The 17,071-nt window shown below is 37.9% G+C and overlaps 1 protein-coding gene across 1 annotated transcript in view; it reads right to left on the reverse strand.

Annotated features, from left to right (window-relative positions):
* Positions 1–9,734: 9,734 nt before the first annotated feature.
* Positions 9,735–17,071, reverse strand: part of LOC139943339 (uncharacterized) — a 45,539-nt gene continuing 38,202 nt past the window's right edge. Inside the window, exons 12-16 of the mRNA XM_071940174.1 lie at positions 16,054–16,388; positions 15,298–15,436; positions 14,428–14,639; positions 13,886–14,021; positions 9,735–13,394 (exon numbers count right to left, since the gene is read on the reverse strand). Of these exons, the coding sequence (XP_071796275.1) occupies positions 13,111–13,394; positions 13,886–14,021; positions 14,428–14,639; positions 15,298–15,436; positions 16,054–16,388 (1,106 nt within the window). The 3' untranslated portion in view covers positions 9,735–13,110. The remainder of the gene's footprint in view (positions 13,395–13,885; positions 14,022–14,427; positions 14,640–15,297; positions 15,437–16,053; positions 16,389–17,071) is intronic.

Here is a 17,071-nt window from a genome sequence, read left to right on the forward strand (position 1 = left end):
TTGATTCTACTACCATGGAACCCCCCCCCCCCCCTATCAAAAAAAATAAATAAATAAATAAATGTGTACAGGCTAGGGCCCAATTTCATGGATCTGCATACTGTAAACAAAGAATCTGCACTTGCGGAAGCAGGGAATTCTGTGTTTACATCAAGCGCGTTTCACAGGTTACCAGCGAATTTTGGCTTTTGCGGGTCATGGGTGCATACTTGGTTTATACCAGGCATTCTACGCTTACAAAGTGAGCGCAGAAATTTAGCCTTTGGACGTAAGCAGAGAACGGTAATCATAGCGCGGAATTTGGTGGTGAACAGATCCATGAAATTGAGCACAGGTCATTCTTTCTTCAAACAAAGTTGATTCTACTACCATGGAACCCCCCCCCACCCAAAAAAAAAACACCAAAAAATCTATGTGTATATACAGGCTAGGGCCCAATTTCATGGATCTGCATACTGTAAACAAAGAATCGGCACTTGCGGAAGCAGGGAATTCTGTGCTTACATCAAGCGCGTTTCACAGGTTACCAGCGAATTTTGGCTTTTGCGGGTCATGGGTGCATACTCGGTTTATACCAGACATTCTACGCTTACACAGCTAGCGCAGAAATTTAGCATTTGGACGTAAGCAGAGAACGGTGATCATAAGCGCAGAATTTGGTGGTGAACAGATCCATGAAACTGGGCACAGGTCATTCTTTCTTAAACAAAGTTGAACCCACTACCTTTGACCCACCCCCCCCCCCCAAAAAAAAAAAAAAAAAAAAAAAAAAAGCTGCTCCATCCTTTTCCGGCTGGTGAAGGTTGATGTCAATGACACGGGGGTTACACATCAGCTGCGGATGGAGTTGTTTTCATGTTTTGTCACCCTGCTGACAATGAACAAGTGCATTGTGCATGCATTCTTTGCGTATCTGTTTATGAAAAATAAAAAACAAAACCAAATAATCGTTATGTGGGATTTCTTGAAAATTTACAAGGCAGAAATACAATCTCGGAAGGTTTGACGTAACATCATGAACTGACAATCTCTCTTTGAGTTGGCGTAGTTTTGAAAAGAACCTTACAGGAGTTAACGCAAAACCAGAACAAAAGGAGTCCACATGCAACAAAACCAAGGGGGCAGGTTTTCTTTATGTCTGATAAAAACATGACCTCCAACCACCCCCTCCCCCAGATCTACACCTAGTACAAAACTGTTCAGGTATAGATCAGGGGGGGGGGGGGGTTCTTGCGATTCAACACCCCATCCCCTCCCCCCCCCCTCCACCTTGAACAGTTTTCAAAGGGGCAGCTGAAAAACTAAAAATGAAGAAATCATCTGATCCTCTGAAAATTTGCATGCATAGGCCTACTACTTACCTAAAGTGCTATTGAGAATCTTAGGTCTCCATTTCTAGTTCTGGCTAGCATGTCTCCGTCCTGCATTGTCTTCGTCCTGTATTCTCATTGTAGTGTAGAGCTGCGAGTTATTTCTATCAAAAAAATACAAAAACAAAAAATAAATAAAAAAACTAGTGCTGAAAAAGAACTGGCCTTATTTTACAAATGCAAATAAAAATATAGTAAACACTCCATGTAATTAACCGTGCCAAGCCAATAATAAACAACAGTTATAGGAAAACTTCACACTAAACTTCTCCGGAATTGGTAATTCCTGAATTAGGAAAAAAAATGACCATGGATGGGCAATTATATGGATGGGAGTTTGAACATATTTTTGAGCTGTGCCTTAAAAAAAAAACACGAACAATTCTTAGGCAGCTTTGGCAAAAACAATGTCCAGCAATCCAGCATAGACCAATATAAATACATGTCAGCAAGGCCAATAAACTGTTTACTGTAACAATCAACTTTTTAAATGGATTAATATAGTGTTCACACATGTTTGAGCATGAACTTGCCAGAAAGTGTAAACCAGGGCATAAACATGCCAAACGCACTGGGTGGCTACATGGATTCATCACTCAACAGAGTCAATACACTATGTAGCTATTTTATGGTAGTCAGATTCAGAGCATGCACATCGTGTCATTTGACAGCATGATGATTGTTCCTTGCATGAAAAGGGTAGAGATTGTTTACTATTTTTCTTATTATAATTACATGTACATGTATTGGGCCTGAATTAATAATGGAGATAGTTGCTCAGTAGTAGATTTTTAAAAATTATTAACAAGTACTTACCAGGCTTTTCTCCCTCTCTTTTCTGTAATGCCTTGATTCTTTTGCTGTTCCACGGCCACTTGTGACCAGGGCCACGGCAGTGGGACCCCCCCCCCCCCCCCCCCGACGTCGTAGCATGCACAAGCAGCACTGGCTGGGGCCTGGTGGTAGAAGATCCCCCTGAATTCTCTCGATGTTTCTTACACAAATTTTGAAACTTCTAGTGCATCCACAAACAACCAAATAGTCGGCAGTATTTATAGCTGATACACTAGAAACAAAAAGCTTCGTAGCACACACGCACGACTATAGTGTGGATGAAAACGCATACACAACACACGGAGTAACATGGCGTAATCTTTGTTTACTCTCGTTGCTTCATGGGTGTGACGTCACCATTTTTTGACCACGTTCATGACGTCCGCTGGTTTACAAATCCGCTTTGGTTTCAGTGTTGGTTTAATAGCCGGGAACCAGTACAGGGCGGGAAATTTCAAAATCGAAGAATCGAGGTCAAATTTTTTTGGGTCAAATTGTAGCAAAATTATTTGGAGAAAAACATGACCACAACAATAAATTGATAGCTGAACACAACATAAACAAGTTCTGATAGTGATTTTAATGTAGGAGTACCATTATAGCTCATCTTTAACAAGTTTGCTCCTCTGAACAGGTGTCTTAGCTACGCCTCTAAAGGAGAGATTTGGCGCCAGGACTGTGGTGACAGTGAGTGGATTAGTTGCTGGTATCTCCATGATAACTGCGTCATTCCTATCCAGTTTATACGTCATAACCTTCATCCTTACCGTAATTACAGGTAAGTAAAGGAATGAGTGATCACGAAAACAATTAGATATAGTAGCGAAGTTTGGAGAAATTTCTTAAATACGAATACAAACAAACAAATCAATACCTCTAGACCTTTGGCAAAGTGCACCCTATGTTTGTTACGCATCTTTATGTTTGACACGGGACAATGTGTATGACGTCATCGGCCACAATAATTTTGAAGTCTTATACAGCGCACGTACCAAGATACGGCGCTGAGTGTAATAAGGGAATCAATGTGTGTTGAATTTGAAAACCGATTCAACACACTTTGATTCCCGTCCATAAATACCTTTTCGGTCAAAAAATATCAACACTTTTTGGTCAAAAAGTAAACTAAATGCAACAGTTATAATTGTTCAATGATTTATTTCAACACAGCACCCCTCCAGCTATGAAATGGTAAGGCCCTAGCAGATAAACAACTCCTTATAAGGGAATGCTGTGCGCGTCGCGCGTATCGGGATGGCAGAACTATTTCAGCCGTCGCTCTCGACCAATATGAATGAACAAACTATCTTATAAGCACAGGTGCAAGCTCGCGTGTCACGCCCATATCAACACTTTTGACTGGTCATAATCAAAGGTTTAAACACACCCACGTGACGTGCTGTGCACCAATGGACCGATCCGACTTTCCACTAAGCTCCGCCCACCGCAAACTCGAGCAAGACACGTGTACGAAAACTCCCAATGACATTCTGCACGTTTCTGCCAAATATACGCGCACGCATGACCGAGTTTGTCCGACCACAATCATTGCTGTGATTGGTCAAATGAACGCGCACAGTTTGATTGATAGGCCGGATCGGTCCATAGGAAAAGCGAAACTGTCTGAGGTATTTATATATCAATCTTTCAATAGGTTTTTTATGGTATACATTTTGAAACCCTAGAATGTAGTAACTTTTAAGGGTCTGCAAGGTGCTACGGCACATTCAGAACACCGGGGCGAACCCTTTCTCTGATCAATAAGTTCTTTTACATGCGTTACACCGCACATGGGACCAAGGGCTTTACGGCCCATCCCAAGGACGCCACAAGTGTCACGACTGTGGGATTCGAACCCACACTATGCTGATCAGAAACACCGGAGTTTAAATTCGGTGTTCGTATCCGCTCGGCCACGACACTTCCACGATATATGGGGCATAATTGTAATCATCTTTATTTCTTTATTCAAATCATAAGTTGTTTGTTAAAAATTGTGTCCTCTACATTTGCATGATCAGCCATTGGCATCTCCTACGTGATAACGAAGCATCTGATTGGAAGCTATTTTAATAAATCCATCACAACAGCCTACGCTATGTCTTCCATTGGCAACTCCTTCGTCTTCGTGGCGTTTGTGCCCTTGATACAGCTTTTCCTAGACATCTACGGCTGGAGGGGAACAATGCTACTACTTGGGGGATTATCATTACATATCGCTGTTTGTGGAGCTCTGGTGAAACCACCTGCAGCTAGTAGGAGTCAAGATGGTTATGAGGCAGCTCACACAGACGAGGAGCAAGAGACCAGGGACGATGATGTAGTACCAAGCAACCGCTGTGGCTGGCTGTTATTGTTTTGCCAAAGTCTACTCACAGAGATACATTCCAGCTGGGATTGTTTTAATCCATATCATTCTTGCTTGTCTTGTTTGTGTTCATTGCGATGGAAATGTTACATAATACACTATCTCGAAATGATTCACACTGGAAGACGCATCACATTTTGTTGTTGTATTGGTAATAGGGGGAACAATAGCTTCCATTGTAATCGGTCCATTGTTTCAAGCTGTGCAGGTTGTCAGCGCATACGTATGGATTGCTGGATCTCACTCGCAGTCGTCATGTTTTATGCTGTCGATCCATGGTTGCACCATATTGCTGAAAACATGTGCATCGATACATTTTAAAAAGAAACTTTTTGAGAACTGGCGTTTTGGAGGTAAACAGTATTACATAGGCTGTCAGAATTTGATTTTGAGCAGCAAATTTTATGTTTAAACACTCTAGTAATTTGTTGCAACAAATTTCAAGGCTTCTTTTTAGCTAGTGCTTCCTGTGATTGGGCGCTGTACTACATACAGATCAACCAAACTTGCTCCAAAACTGTCTTTGTGTGTGTTTTTTTTAGTCTACTTGAGGCTCTAGTTTTGTTAGTAAACACTGCATTAAGGCCCACTGACACTGCAGGATCTTTTTGAACTGAACATTTTAACAATTTGAAGGTGTTTTTAATAATCGTTTCTCTGAACATATACCTGAAGTGGTCTTTAGTAACATTCATACTACTTCTTCCATCTTGGCCATGCTCGCTCAACTGTGCCAAGCAACAACAAAATACTCTACAAGGGACTACATGCTTCTTGAATGGTGATCTGCTAACTGAACAATGACTAGTAACAAGGGTCACATTGTGTTACTTCTGCTGCTTTCATGGAGTTTCTACAGCAGGACACAATGTACTGTATACTTGGTTCCTAGTTTTACTGCAGGTATACGTGAGCTTAAACATATACCTTTTAAATATGTAGGGCCAAGAGTTCAATATTACGACAACTCAACTTCAACATTTCAGTCATTGGTTCAATGTGGTGATATTGATCCTAAACCCAGGACCAACTACACAGGACTCGATTCGCCAGTATTCCAGTCGTTATCTTCACAGTGTTAGGGCCAAATGTGACAAGCTAAAAGTTCCACCACCAACTTGGAACATCATCAAAACTCTTGGACTTAACACCAAACCTGCTACTCGTCGAGGACACCGTGGTGGGTTGAAGACACATCGAAATGCTGTCAACCTCCAACATCCAATTATCCACAATAACAATAATGTCAACAATGAGAAGATTGATGTTTTAATACGCCCACGTCTACCTGCAGCACCAAGTTTTCAAGAAAAATCAGCCATAAGACTCCAATCAAGATGTCTAACAAAGGTAACAATCACGACGACTGCTCGTCCCAAGAAAACATATTGCTAACCTACACTGTTCCTGCTAAACTCTAGATCAATAGTCAACAAATTTGATGAAATAACTATGGTAGCCAATGCCAACAATGCTGATACCATAGCTATTACTGAAACTTGGTTACACCCTGATTCGCCTCCCGACCAGTTTGCCATTCCTGGATTTTCTGCTAACTTCAAATCAAGAAGCAACCGCCAGGGTGGTGGAGTGGCTTTTTATGCTAGGCACTTTTTGAAAGCGAGGGAACTACCAATACACGTTCCTGATAACATTGAAGCTCTTTGGATCCACATGAGACCCCCTAGACTACCACGTCAAATGTCATCTCTTATTACGTGTGTTGTCTACTTCCCACCAAGGAGTCCTCATGCCCAAGACTATATAGATCATCTCATTGCAAGCATTGATTCTCTTCAAGTACAGTATCCGGGTGCTGGAATTTCTTTGATTGGAGATTTTAATGACTTGGATATCCAAGGATTTTTACAGGATGAGCGTTTTACTCAAGTTGTCTTGCAGCCGACTAGAGGTCTTAACATTTTAGATAAGATTATCACAAATTATTCTTATCTTTATTTTCAGACTGAAATTTTATGTCCAGTGGCTAGAAGCGACCATAATTGTGTACTTTGGGTGCCTAAAGACAAAGTTGTAAAAACTAACCAAGTTAGTCGCAAGAAGACTGTACGCCCATTGACAGACAGTGGCCTCAGGTCATTCGGTTCATGGCTCACTAGCCATACCTGGGAAGAAAACTTGCAAATCGATGATCCATCTCAAAAGTGTGATCTACTATGCAAAACAATCCAACAGCACCTTGGTGTCCACTTACCTACTCGCAATATTCGTTTCCACGCGACCGACAAGCCATGGATCACGGCCGAAATTAAAGCGGTTATAAAACAACGACAACAGGCTTGGCATCAAAACAACCGGCCCTTATGGAGTCATGTGAAGACTAGAGTCATGCATGCTATCTCGTCAGCCAAGAGACATTACTACCAAAATAAAGTTCGTCATCTGAAGACCAAGGACCCTGCTGGCTGGCACCGACAAATAAAGTTACTCACCCAAGGCCGACGAGATCAGCCACCCATAACTGTTCCTGGGGTTGATTGCAATGGACAGTTTGAACATGTAGATAATTTGTTAAACAATCATTTTATATCTATAGCTAAGGACATTCCAAGTATTGATAGATCACTATTACCTCCCTATTTACCGTCACCCATGCCTTGTCCGCATGTTCAGCCAAGAGAAGTATACAAGGAAATTCGTCAGCTTAAAACTAACAAGTCTAGTATTTCTGGTGATTTACCTGTACGTATATTGCGTGAGTTTGCTTATGAGTTGTCTTTCCCACTTACTGACATTCTTAACACTTTCTTTGATCAGGCCAAAGTCCCTGAACAATGGAAATGTGCTGAAGTAGTACCAATCCCAAAAACTAATCCTCCGACCATTGCTGAGCTGAGACCAATTGCACTTACCAGTTGTTTTGCCAAAATTACGGAAACCTTTGTAGGTAAATGGTTGTTGGATGACGTTGCCGGGAAAATTGATTTTAACCAATTTGGCAATCAACGCAAATTATCCACTTGTCGTTATTTGGTAAAATTGTTGCATCAGTTGTACGAAAATGCAGACAACCCTAAATAAATTTCCACCATTGTTTTAACGGATTTCTCTAAAGCATTTGACCGAATTGATCATAATATATTGGTTCAAAAACTGCTTCAGTTACAAGTACGGCCATGTATTGTGTCCTGGGTTGTTAGTTTTCTTGAATGTCGTAAGCAGCGTGTGAAGTATAAAGGAACATTTTCCTCCTGGGAAACAATTCACACTGGAGTCCCCCAAGGAACAAAGTTAGGCCCAGTATTGTTTCTTATTATGATCAACGATGCTTGTATTGATGACAACACCCCTTACTATAAATATGTTGATGACTTAACCTTTGTTGAAAGTCGAAATTATGTTCAATTACCTCATATTCAACAGTCCTTAGTCAATCTACAAAACTGGACTTAATAACATGAAGTTAAATGCAGCCAAATGTTGTACCATGTCAGTGTCTTTTGCCAGAAACTTGCAACATCATGAAATCCTGCTCATTAATGACACTCCATTAGAAAATGTGCATTACGTTAAAGTGTTGGGTGTGATTATTCAAGACAATTTAAAGTGGGACAGACATGTCAATGAGATAATCAAAAAATGTAACAGAAAGTTGTACATGTTGCGTTGTTTACGTTCTCATAATCTACCTGTGAACGATCTATTGGCAATTTACAAGGGTTATGTTAGACCTGTTTTAGACTACTGTGTTCCTTTGTTCAATGGTAATCTAACTAAAGAGCAGGTCAACAAATTGGAACGTAATCAAAAAAGGGTGTGTCGGATAATTTTTGGTAAGAACTATTCTACTTATAGGGAAGCTTTAAATGTGTGTAAACTTGAAACCCTTGAAAACCGTCGAGACAAACTGTGTAGCGATTTTGCTTATTCAATCGACCCCCATCACATGTGTAGAAATTGGCTACCTCCCCATAGAAACTGTCAGATTAATTTAAGACACACCAACAAATATGACCCACCCAGATGTAAAACAGTTCGCTACAAACAAAGTGCAATTCCTCAAATCGTCAGTCTGTTAAATACCTTTTAATATAGTTATGTGTGTATATTTAATAATTGTGCCTACTGGTTTTTTTTTTTACCAATGTATTTTTGCCAATGAATATCTAATAATAATTTTTATCTGATGTCCATTTCCTTGTTAACTTCTACTTAATGTAATTTTTTAAACATATTATGATGTTGACATGTGCAATTCAGTTTTTTTAACTGCGAGTCATGTTTTAATAAACCATTTTTGAATTGAATTGAATTGAATAATGGATGGAATGTTATGGCGGATGGGGTACCTCCATCGACATCTACGGTTCCACCAACGGCAGCGGCGGTGCATGGGGCAGTGATGCCGCCGACAACGATCGGTGAATCTTTCAATACACCAGTATTTGTAAGTTCCGTTAGCGCGTTGGGCTAGATAGCGCGCCACTGCATAGCGTTTGTGACGATCTTGGAGCCGCCGCGCCCTTTTAGCGTTGCACGAAAAAATTTGGAAGGGCGAGTTTGTGATTGTTATAACTATGGTATTCTGCGTTGACGAGATGAACCGTATTTTAGGCGCTTTGGCTTAATTTGCCAACAACCGGGGAATATGTGCTGTTTATTTAACTGTGCTATATTTGCTTTAATTTCAAGTTCCTTTGCAAACCTTTTATTTTAACGCTTTTGGTTTCGCGGTACAGCCTCGTCCGGAAACCTGTATGCAGTAGTAGTTTTGGCGACCTCGCGGATTTAGCTACGGCCGGAGGTCAGTTTTGCTATTGGTTGATTTACTGTTGTTGATTTCGCGGAAATCAGTTTGGCTTTACTTGCTTTATTTATTACTTTTGATTTCGCGGGTGAAGCGACTACCGGGAATCAGTTCAGCTTATTGGTTTGCATTAAACACATTTTAGACGATCTTGCGGATGGCAGGCAACTGCCGGAGATCTGGTTAAGCTTTATAAAATACAAGCATTTTGTTATGGCTTGGCTCATTGCAGCATGAACAAATAAAAGGCTGCCCAGGCCACTCTGTTGATCGAACCAATCTGTTTCTGTGTCGTATGTGGTAATAAAACCGGTAAATAGGGTGTACGTTGTGCCATTGTTTAATCATTTCTAAAAAAAAACACAGCACCTCATGAAGTAAGATTTCACCGGAAGCTTTCTACTATTTTCAAACCGTGTAAGTTTAACCACAATCGAGGAACAAAATGTAAGATTTTAAAAGTGGCAAGGATAATGGTTTGTTTTTGATTATTCAACAACTTAGCAGTTTGGCCCCCTTTTTGATTGGTAAGTGTTACCGGTATTCTTAATCATTTTACAGCCCTATTTATCGAGGCATTATGTGATGGCCTGAAACCTTTTTGTATCGACCTAGATTCGAACCCACAAACCGATTATCTTTGCCACTTTACTTTGATTCCAGTGCAATAAAGACATTCAATTAAAACATGCAATTGAAGTAAAATCTAGGTCTAATTTTTTTGTTAGCTTGATAAAGTTACGTTTAAATAAGACATTCTTAAATCAGAAGAAACCATTATTAAAGCTTGAATTTTTGAGTATCAATATCAGTAAACGTTCATTGCTTTTTGCAAAATGTTTTTTTTTTTTTTTTTTTTGTATTGTTGTATTTCATTATTTTCAATACATTATTTGTTTACTCAGAAAATAGTAAAACCCTAAGTCGTCCAACTCGTTTTCCTGGTCGTTAGCATTTTGATGTTTGTTTAATTCATCAAAAGAGAATTCTAGCATTTAACAATGATTTCAACTATTACCATTAATACATACATCGATATAATAATACATAATAACTCAACAAATGTTGAAAGGTTTAAATCTTCTCATGACTGATTATATAATAAGGTTACCTAGATAAAGATTATTGATTTCTCATTTGATTGTGATTTGTTCAGAATTGAAAGCTTTAACAAATCGTCTGCGATAGTGTAAAGGACCTGCTTGGTCACCAGATGTAAATTAACTCCGTTGCTTACAATAGCGAACTATAAAACAAATACCAGTTGATGCCCGCTACCATCGTTTGCCTTTAACTTTTAAAGGTCAGTGTTCAGAAATAAATGTTAATTATAATAATATTCTCTTTGTTCAACAGATATCTTTCTGGTACCATTTTAGTCTAGTTTATCATGTTTTGCTCCACTAAAACCAAGAGACTTTGTAAATTTTTGAAAACTGGCAGTAGGAGAGCTCAATAATGATCTACTTCTTACTTAAAATTTAGTTGAATGATTTTTAACAAGTAGCTGTGACCTATTTTAACCGTTAACTATCAAGTGTGTTCATGTGTTTGTCTCGTTTTGAGTTTGCTTGCTTGTAATTCTTATTTGATTACATTGACACATACCACCAACATTGGTTGTTTTGTTGACAATTTCCATCAGTTTTGCGGATTATTGTTTTATCCCCTAAACCATTTCAGCTCTCTGTAGACAGACATGTTGTCACTTATAAGTCACTATAACTTAATCCAAACACTCACAACAACTATATATCTTCCATCTAGCCATACATACCCAGCGACCGGGATTTGAATCCAACCCATTGCCTTAGTTACTGAATTTGTTAAACAATTAACGGCAAGTACCACCACTAAAATAAACACTTTTCCCCTAAATTTAGGAACTTTTCAAAACAATTACAATTGAATTACAACACTTAAAATCAGAAACCCTTCTTAAAAACAAAGCTTTTTTTTACCACAGTTTGGTAAAACGTAATGTTTCTTTTAAGGATTTTTGCCATGTTTGCTTTGTTGACAAATATGAAGCTGTTGTTATTCTTCTACTCAATCGCAGCTTTCATGTATTTAATTTTAACAACATTTCTTTTTAAAACTTAGTCTTGAAAATGGTTTATGAGATGACAATTTTACCAATAATTTACCATATTAATCAACACCAATATAATACTACCTTAACACACAAATATTGATAGGTGCAAATATTAATTAAAATAAGTTAAAATTTAGTGAAAATTGCATGTGACAGAAGTTCTTGAATCAAGCTGAAATGTAATACTTAAGATTGGAAAACAAAAGTTTTGTAAAAGTATTCCCACCTATGTAAAAGCACAGGTACAACTTCTCTCTTCATTTATCATTCAGCAGTCGTTGTTAAAAGTTGTATACATAATGATATGTTTGAAGGTTTCTGTTCAAATTTCAAGAACAAATCTTTCCCTTGCAAGGCTAAGTTGTTTGTCCAACTGGAAACGGAACTGCATTGTTTGACAAATTTGCCACCAAAGTAGTCCTGTAACATTTACTGCAGTTGGTTTGCCTCCATGTAAATTGACCTTGTGTGACAAGGCCCTTACAGTATCTCTAACGAAATGACATCAAAACCATCGATAATTAGGCATGGGAACACAATGTAATCATTTTCCTTCAATGTTGTTATGGTATGTTAGGGGGATGTTGATCACCACAAAGCTCGTGACTTGTTTCAAGAGACTTGTTTTAATGTTACATATACAGGTGAACAAACTGAAAAGATTAACGTATTACCATGGCAACTGTTTCATTTTACCATGGTACGCATTGTTTGATATGGCTGTTTGACAAGTTAGATTGCTGAGTAAAAGGGACAAAACGCTGTGCCGTTTTGTTTGTAGAAAATAACAGTCAAAGTATTACATTTGCGTGATTTTGATAAAGTCACTGAACATTTATCTAAAGTTATAATTTTTTAAAGCGGCAATGCTTATTACTTAATACTTCTTCCTTCCGAATTGTGCTGAAAAGTTAAACAATCCGTCCGCTATATTCATAAAACCCTTTTAAATTTGTTGTTTACATCTACCTCTACGAGAAACCATTCTTAAAATTGGAACTCTGTAAAATTCAAATCAATTATACAAAGGTTTTGTTTTCCTTAAGTTAAACCCCACTCATTGCCCATAAATTAATTTCTACCTGTGTTTCCTTTAAACAGTAACGTAACTGTAACTTATTTAGCAGTTTGTTTTTTATGTTTACGAAAAGTTTATTTAACTTTACATTAATGTGATAACTTCTTCTGAATTTTAAATATGGTTTCAGCAGCTATCTACGAAATACAATTCAAAATTACTTTGATTAAAACAATGCTTAATAAGTGCACAATATGAATAAATAAAGATTTTAGAGTAAACCTGGCCAATTCAACTACGTAATCTAAAAAAAACATTTTTGAGCCAAGTAAAATACCAGGTTACCAGTCATGCTGCATTCGATTTGTTTTAGCTGATAGACCCTTTGTTTTAGTTGAATAACCCTTTTTGCCATGAAAAGTCGCCATCTTGTATGGCAAACCGTATGTATGATAAATAATGCACAAACATACTAGTCTGCGTTTCTTGATCCTTTGACGGTGAAAGACCAAATTTTAAACGGATTTTTGTAACACATGTGTAAGACTCGGCTGAACAGCTTTTCATTTTAACAAATAAACGCACCAACATGCGATTGTGCGTTTCCTAATCGTTTGACTGTCAATGGGCTTAGAACATTTTCATCCTGAAATATTTTTAGCCACGAGGTGGAGATTGGCGGCGAATTTTGATTTCAGTCTTAACAATACGAAACCCATTCCATTCAGTAGCTCTAATAACTCGTTTGTATGGACCCTTAGTATCACCAGGTTGGATATATTCAGCGTTAAGGTTATTATCTACACCAGGTATACCAGAGCATCTATTAAACCACCATCCTCCTTCACTATTCAGACCTGGGCAGTTTGTGTCGTTTTGGTTATTATCTGTATGATGGTGAATGCTGAAGGCTTGATTGTTGGCAGTCTCAAGAATATCATCTGGAAAAACAAAATAAAATACAAATATTTTTTGATGCTCTTTTAAAGGATTCAGGTACTTTTTCAAAAATTAAGTAAGCAATTTTTAATGTCTGGTAAGCTTTTTTTTGAGAAAAGTTACTGCACGCGTGTTCTAGAATATAAGTTATATCAAAGGTGTAAATTAGCAGGCTATACTGAAAGGTGTAAATTAGCAGGCTATACTGAAAGGTTTAAATTAGCAGGCTATACTGAAAGGTTTAAATTAGCAGGCTATACTGAAAAGTGTAAATTAGCAGGCTATACTGAAAGGTGTAAATTAGCAGGCTATACTGAAAGGTGTAAATTAGCAGGCTATACTGTTTCAAAACACTTTAATACAAGGCTTGCTTTATACACGTTTCAGATCGTTTTTATTTCTTTATATTAAGATTAAAGCCAAACCAACAAGTAAAACAACACCAGCAGTTGGAATTACAATTCAGTTGGGTTATTACTTTCAAGGAACTTACTTCTGCATCCAATGAGTTCAATGCTTACAGCTGGATATCCGATGTCTGTTTGAGTGACAAGGATGAAGCGTGCTCGGATCGGCTGCTGAAACATGATGGTTACCGGTGCGGTTTGATTCGTGTTACCATGGAATATCTGCAGCACAGGATAGATAGAGCAACTTGATTAAGGTAAAAACAAATTGACAACTTTGCTTTTATATTCGTCACAAAGAAAAACTAAATCTATTGTTCATAATGTTGCAATGTTCCTTGTGCGTACGAGTTTCTGGGATTACCAATTGTCTTTGTTTAATGCTAAGTTGAGTAACAAGTCCACGATAATCAAAACTCGTCAATTTAAAGAGGCACACCGGCTCACCGTATACGCAATTTAGTGGTGTAGGATCATAACACATATTTTTATAGTGACTGCTCTTCTCCATTCCTGGCAGACCTTTGAAGTTATTATCTTAGTCTGTGTTGTAGCCCAAATAGCCCAATTCAGCCGGTGCGCCCCTTTACAAAACCAGTTTTGTTTGTGCAATGACAGAACCATTTACCTGAGGTTCTTGTTCAGGTGCTCCCTGGTGGCTTAGGTAGACCCAAGTAACGTTATCAAGGCTGTATCCTACTTGAAATGACGGTTCGCTTTCCCCTTGAGCTATGACTCCCTCAACTAGAGTTACTAACAGCAGGTCAATCTGAAGCTGTGGTGATTCGTCTGGAATAATATGGGCTTCCTTAAGAAGGCGTTGACCACATACCCATCGTACTGTAAATACAAACAATTGATTGATTGAAGATTTGATGTTAATGCGTTGTGCTCCAGTTCTGGTAAGTTCTGGATTGTTTTTATAAAAGGCTTCTCTATAACACGATAGACTGAAACTGGGCTCTGGTTCGTGAGTTAATTAAACAAATCTTGTTTGGTTAATCAATTGAGTTTAGAAATACTTCATGAACAAAAAACACATTTGTGAACATTAAAATTAAAAAGATCACCAAGCTTTTTGATAATTTATTGTCCATACTAAGAGAACAAAACGGAGAGACATTATCGTAAGAACTAGTTCTCAGATCGAAAGTTTGTGGGGGAAAACAGTTCCGTTTATCAATCAAATAAGTTGTTATTGCCATTACTTTGAAGTAATATTACAAAACGTGAATTTAACTTAACTGTTCGAGAACAATCTTGGTTTTAGAGTTGTAAGTTGCCGTTAAAAAGCTGAGCAAAACTCATTCAAATTATGTACACTTTAAAATTATAAATCGTAACTTTGTCAACCACCCTTTTATTGTTTAAAATATTGCTGTGTTTGATTTGTTTGTTTATGTATATACACAGTTTTCGCGATCAGTTCACTGTTATATTTAGACGAATATAACTTGTTTTAAAGACAATGTGTCTCAGACATCTCGTTAGAACTAACCTTTGCACCCTAGTAGTTCAACACGTATCCACAGAGAGCCATCAGTCTGGTTTAGTATGATGCGGATATAACGAGCACTGATTGGTGGATTGAACATACTGGTAGCTACCGAGTCTGCTGCGGTGTTTCTTCGGATAATCTGTGAAGAAACAAAAACTACAAATTATGATCATGTTATCTCCATCAAATAGCATGTCACTCACTAGTAAAACAAAAACCATTTAACTTAGCAAAGCAGAATTATCAATACACATTTTGTATTTTGTTCAAATCAGACTTATGGTCTCGAAATCAATTCAACTGTGCATATCACAACAGTTGAATTGATTTCGAGACCATAAGTCTGATTTAAACAAAATACAAAATGTGTAGTTAAAAAGTAGCCATAGAAGCTTAAACTAAAGTATCTTTGGCACAGCGACATTGTGGTTGTCCACAAACAAGTTGAACAAGATCAACCAAATCTGTTTGAATAGAATTTGCTTGTCAGTTCTTAGATTCGGACTTAATGGATTTGTGAAACCATTATAAAGCGCCAACTCATCAAGAACACAGCGTGTTTTAGTGGGTAAAGATAATGTTTGATACACTTCGCGAATTTGCATGGAAAGTCTGACTCCCTGTCTGAGTGCATTCCGGGTGTGTGGAGCAAAATGCGAGAAGGTGCGAATGGAAGCAGACTTTAGAAGCTTGACAGGTTGACATAATTAGGTTCCAATAACCTAATCAGTTTACATTAAACATGTATGTTCTTACCTGTGCTGAACCCATAGTATGCCAAGTGCTCTGGTCATCACTGTACTCCAGCCTGTACCCATGACTCACATCTTCATTGATTACCTGATCAGATCCCTGCAGCATCATAATTCCCTCTACTATGACATTACTTTCGAGATCAATCTGTAACCATGGGTTGATGTCATTAGGATCAGGGCACCAGCCAATAGTATCACTGTTTGCTGATTGAGTGAGTCGTGCATTGCTTGGTTGACAGTTACCATCTTCCCTCTGATGTGTACTTGATGCTGTGACTCTGTAGTCTGGAAGGCTGCCATCTCCCATTCCGAGACGATCCAAACAAAAGAAGCGTTCTGTATCAGTTAAAATAAAAGCAACACAATAATAGGTTAATTGAAGTGCATTTTTTTTTTTTTTTTATAATGTATTGTTCGAATTCTGGTCACAGTATGGTCTGTTTCGGAAAAAAAAACAAGCAAGTGACTTTACCGCCATTCACATGACAAATGTTTTCTCAAATTGAGCTAAGGTTTAAGGTCAAATGTTTAAGGTTAATTGTTTCCACAGTAACGTTGTAAAACAGGCAAAATATATACATGTTCCAATTAATACAGTTAAGCCAGGAGGAAATAAGTACACATTTATGATACTGCAGGGGGAGCTCACTACAAGAAGCCAAACTTATTAGCGTGAGTCAAAAACAGGCACACCCCGAAGCGGTTGTATTTAGCCCTTGAGTTTTGCTATGTATTGTTATTTGCTTAATAAAAATTAGCTATACAAATATAAATTAGAATGATCATGTGCATGTAATACATGTTTAATGATACATGTTTGGATAAAGATCAAAAGTATTTGCAGCGATTGTCTATAATAGTGCTAAAATTCTGCCATATTATGGGATCAAGATGAATTCAGTGTTGGCCTAAAATATGAGACGTAGCCCATTAAAATTATTAATCAAAGTTTCAACAAACCAAATTGAAGAAGAATTTATGGTTATGGTTATGGTATAAGTAAAATAATTGTTTGCATG

Source organism: Asterias amurensis, chromosome 10, assembly GCF_032118995.1.
Source record: "Asterias amurensis chromosome 10, ASM3211899v1".
Lineage (NCBI taxonomy): Eukaryota > Metazoa > Echinodermata > Asteroidea > Forcipulatida > Asteriidae > Asterias > Asterias amurensis.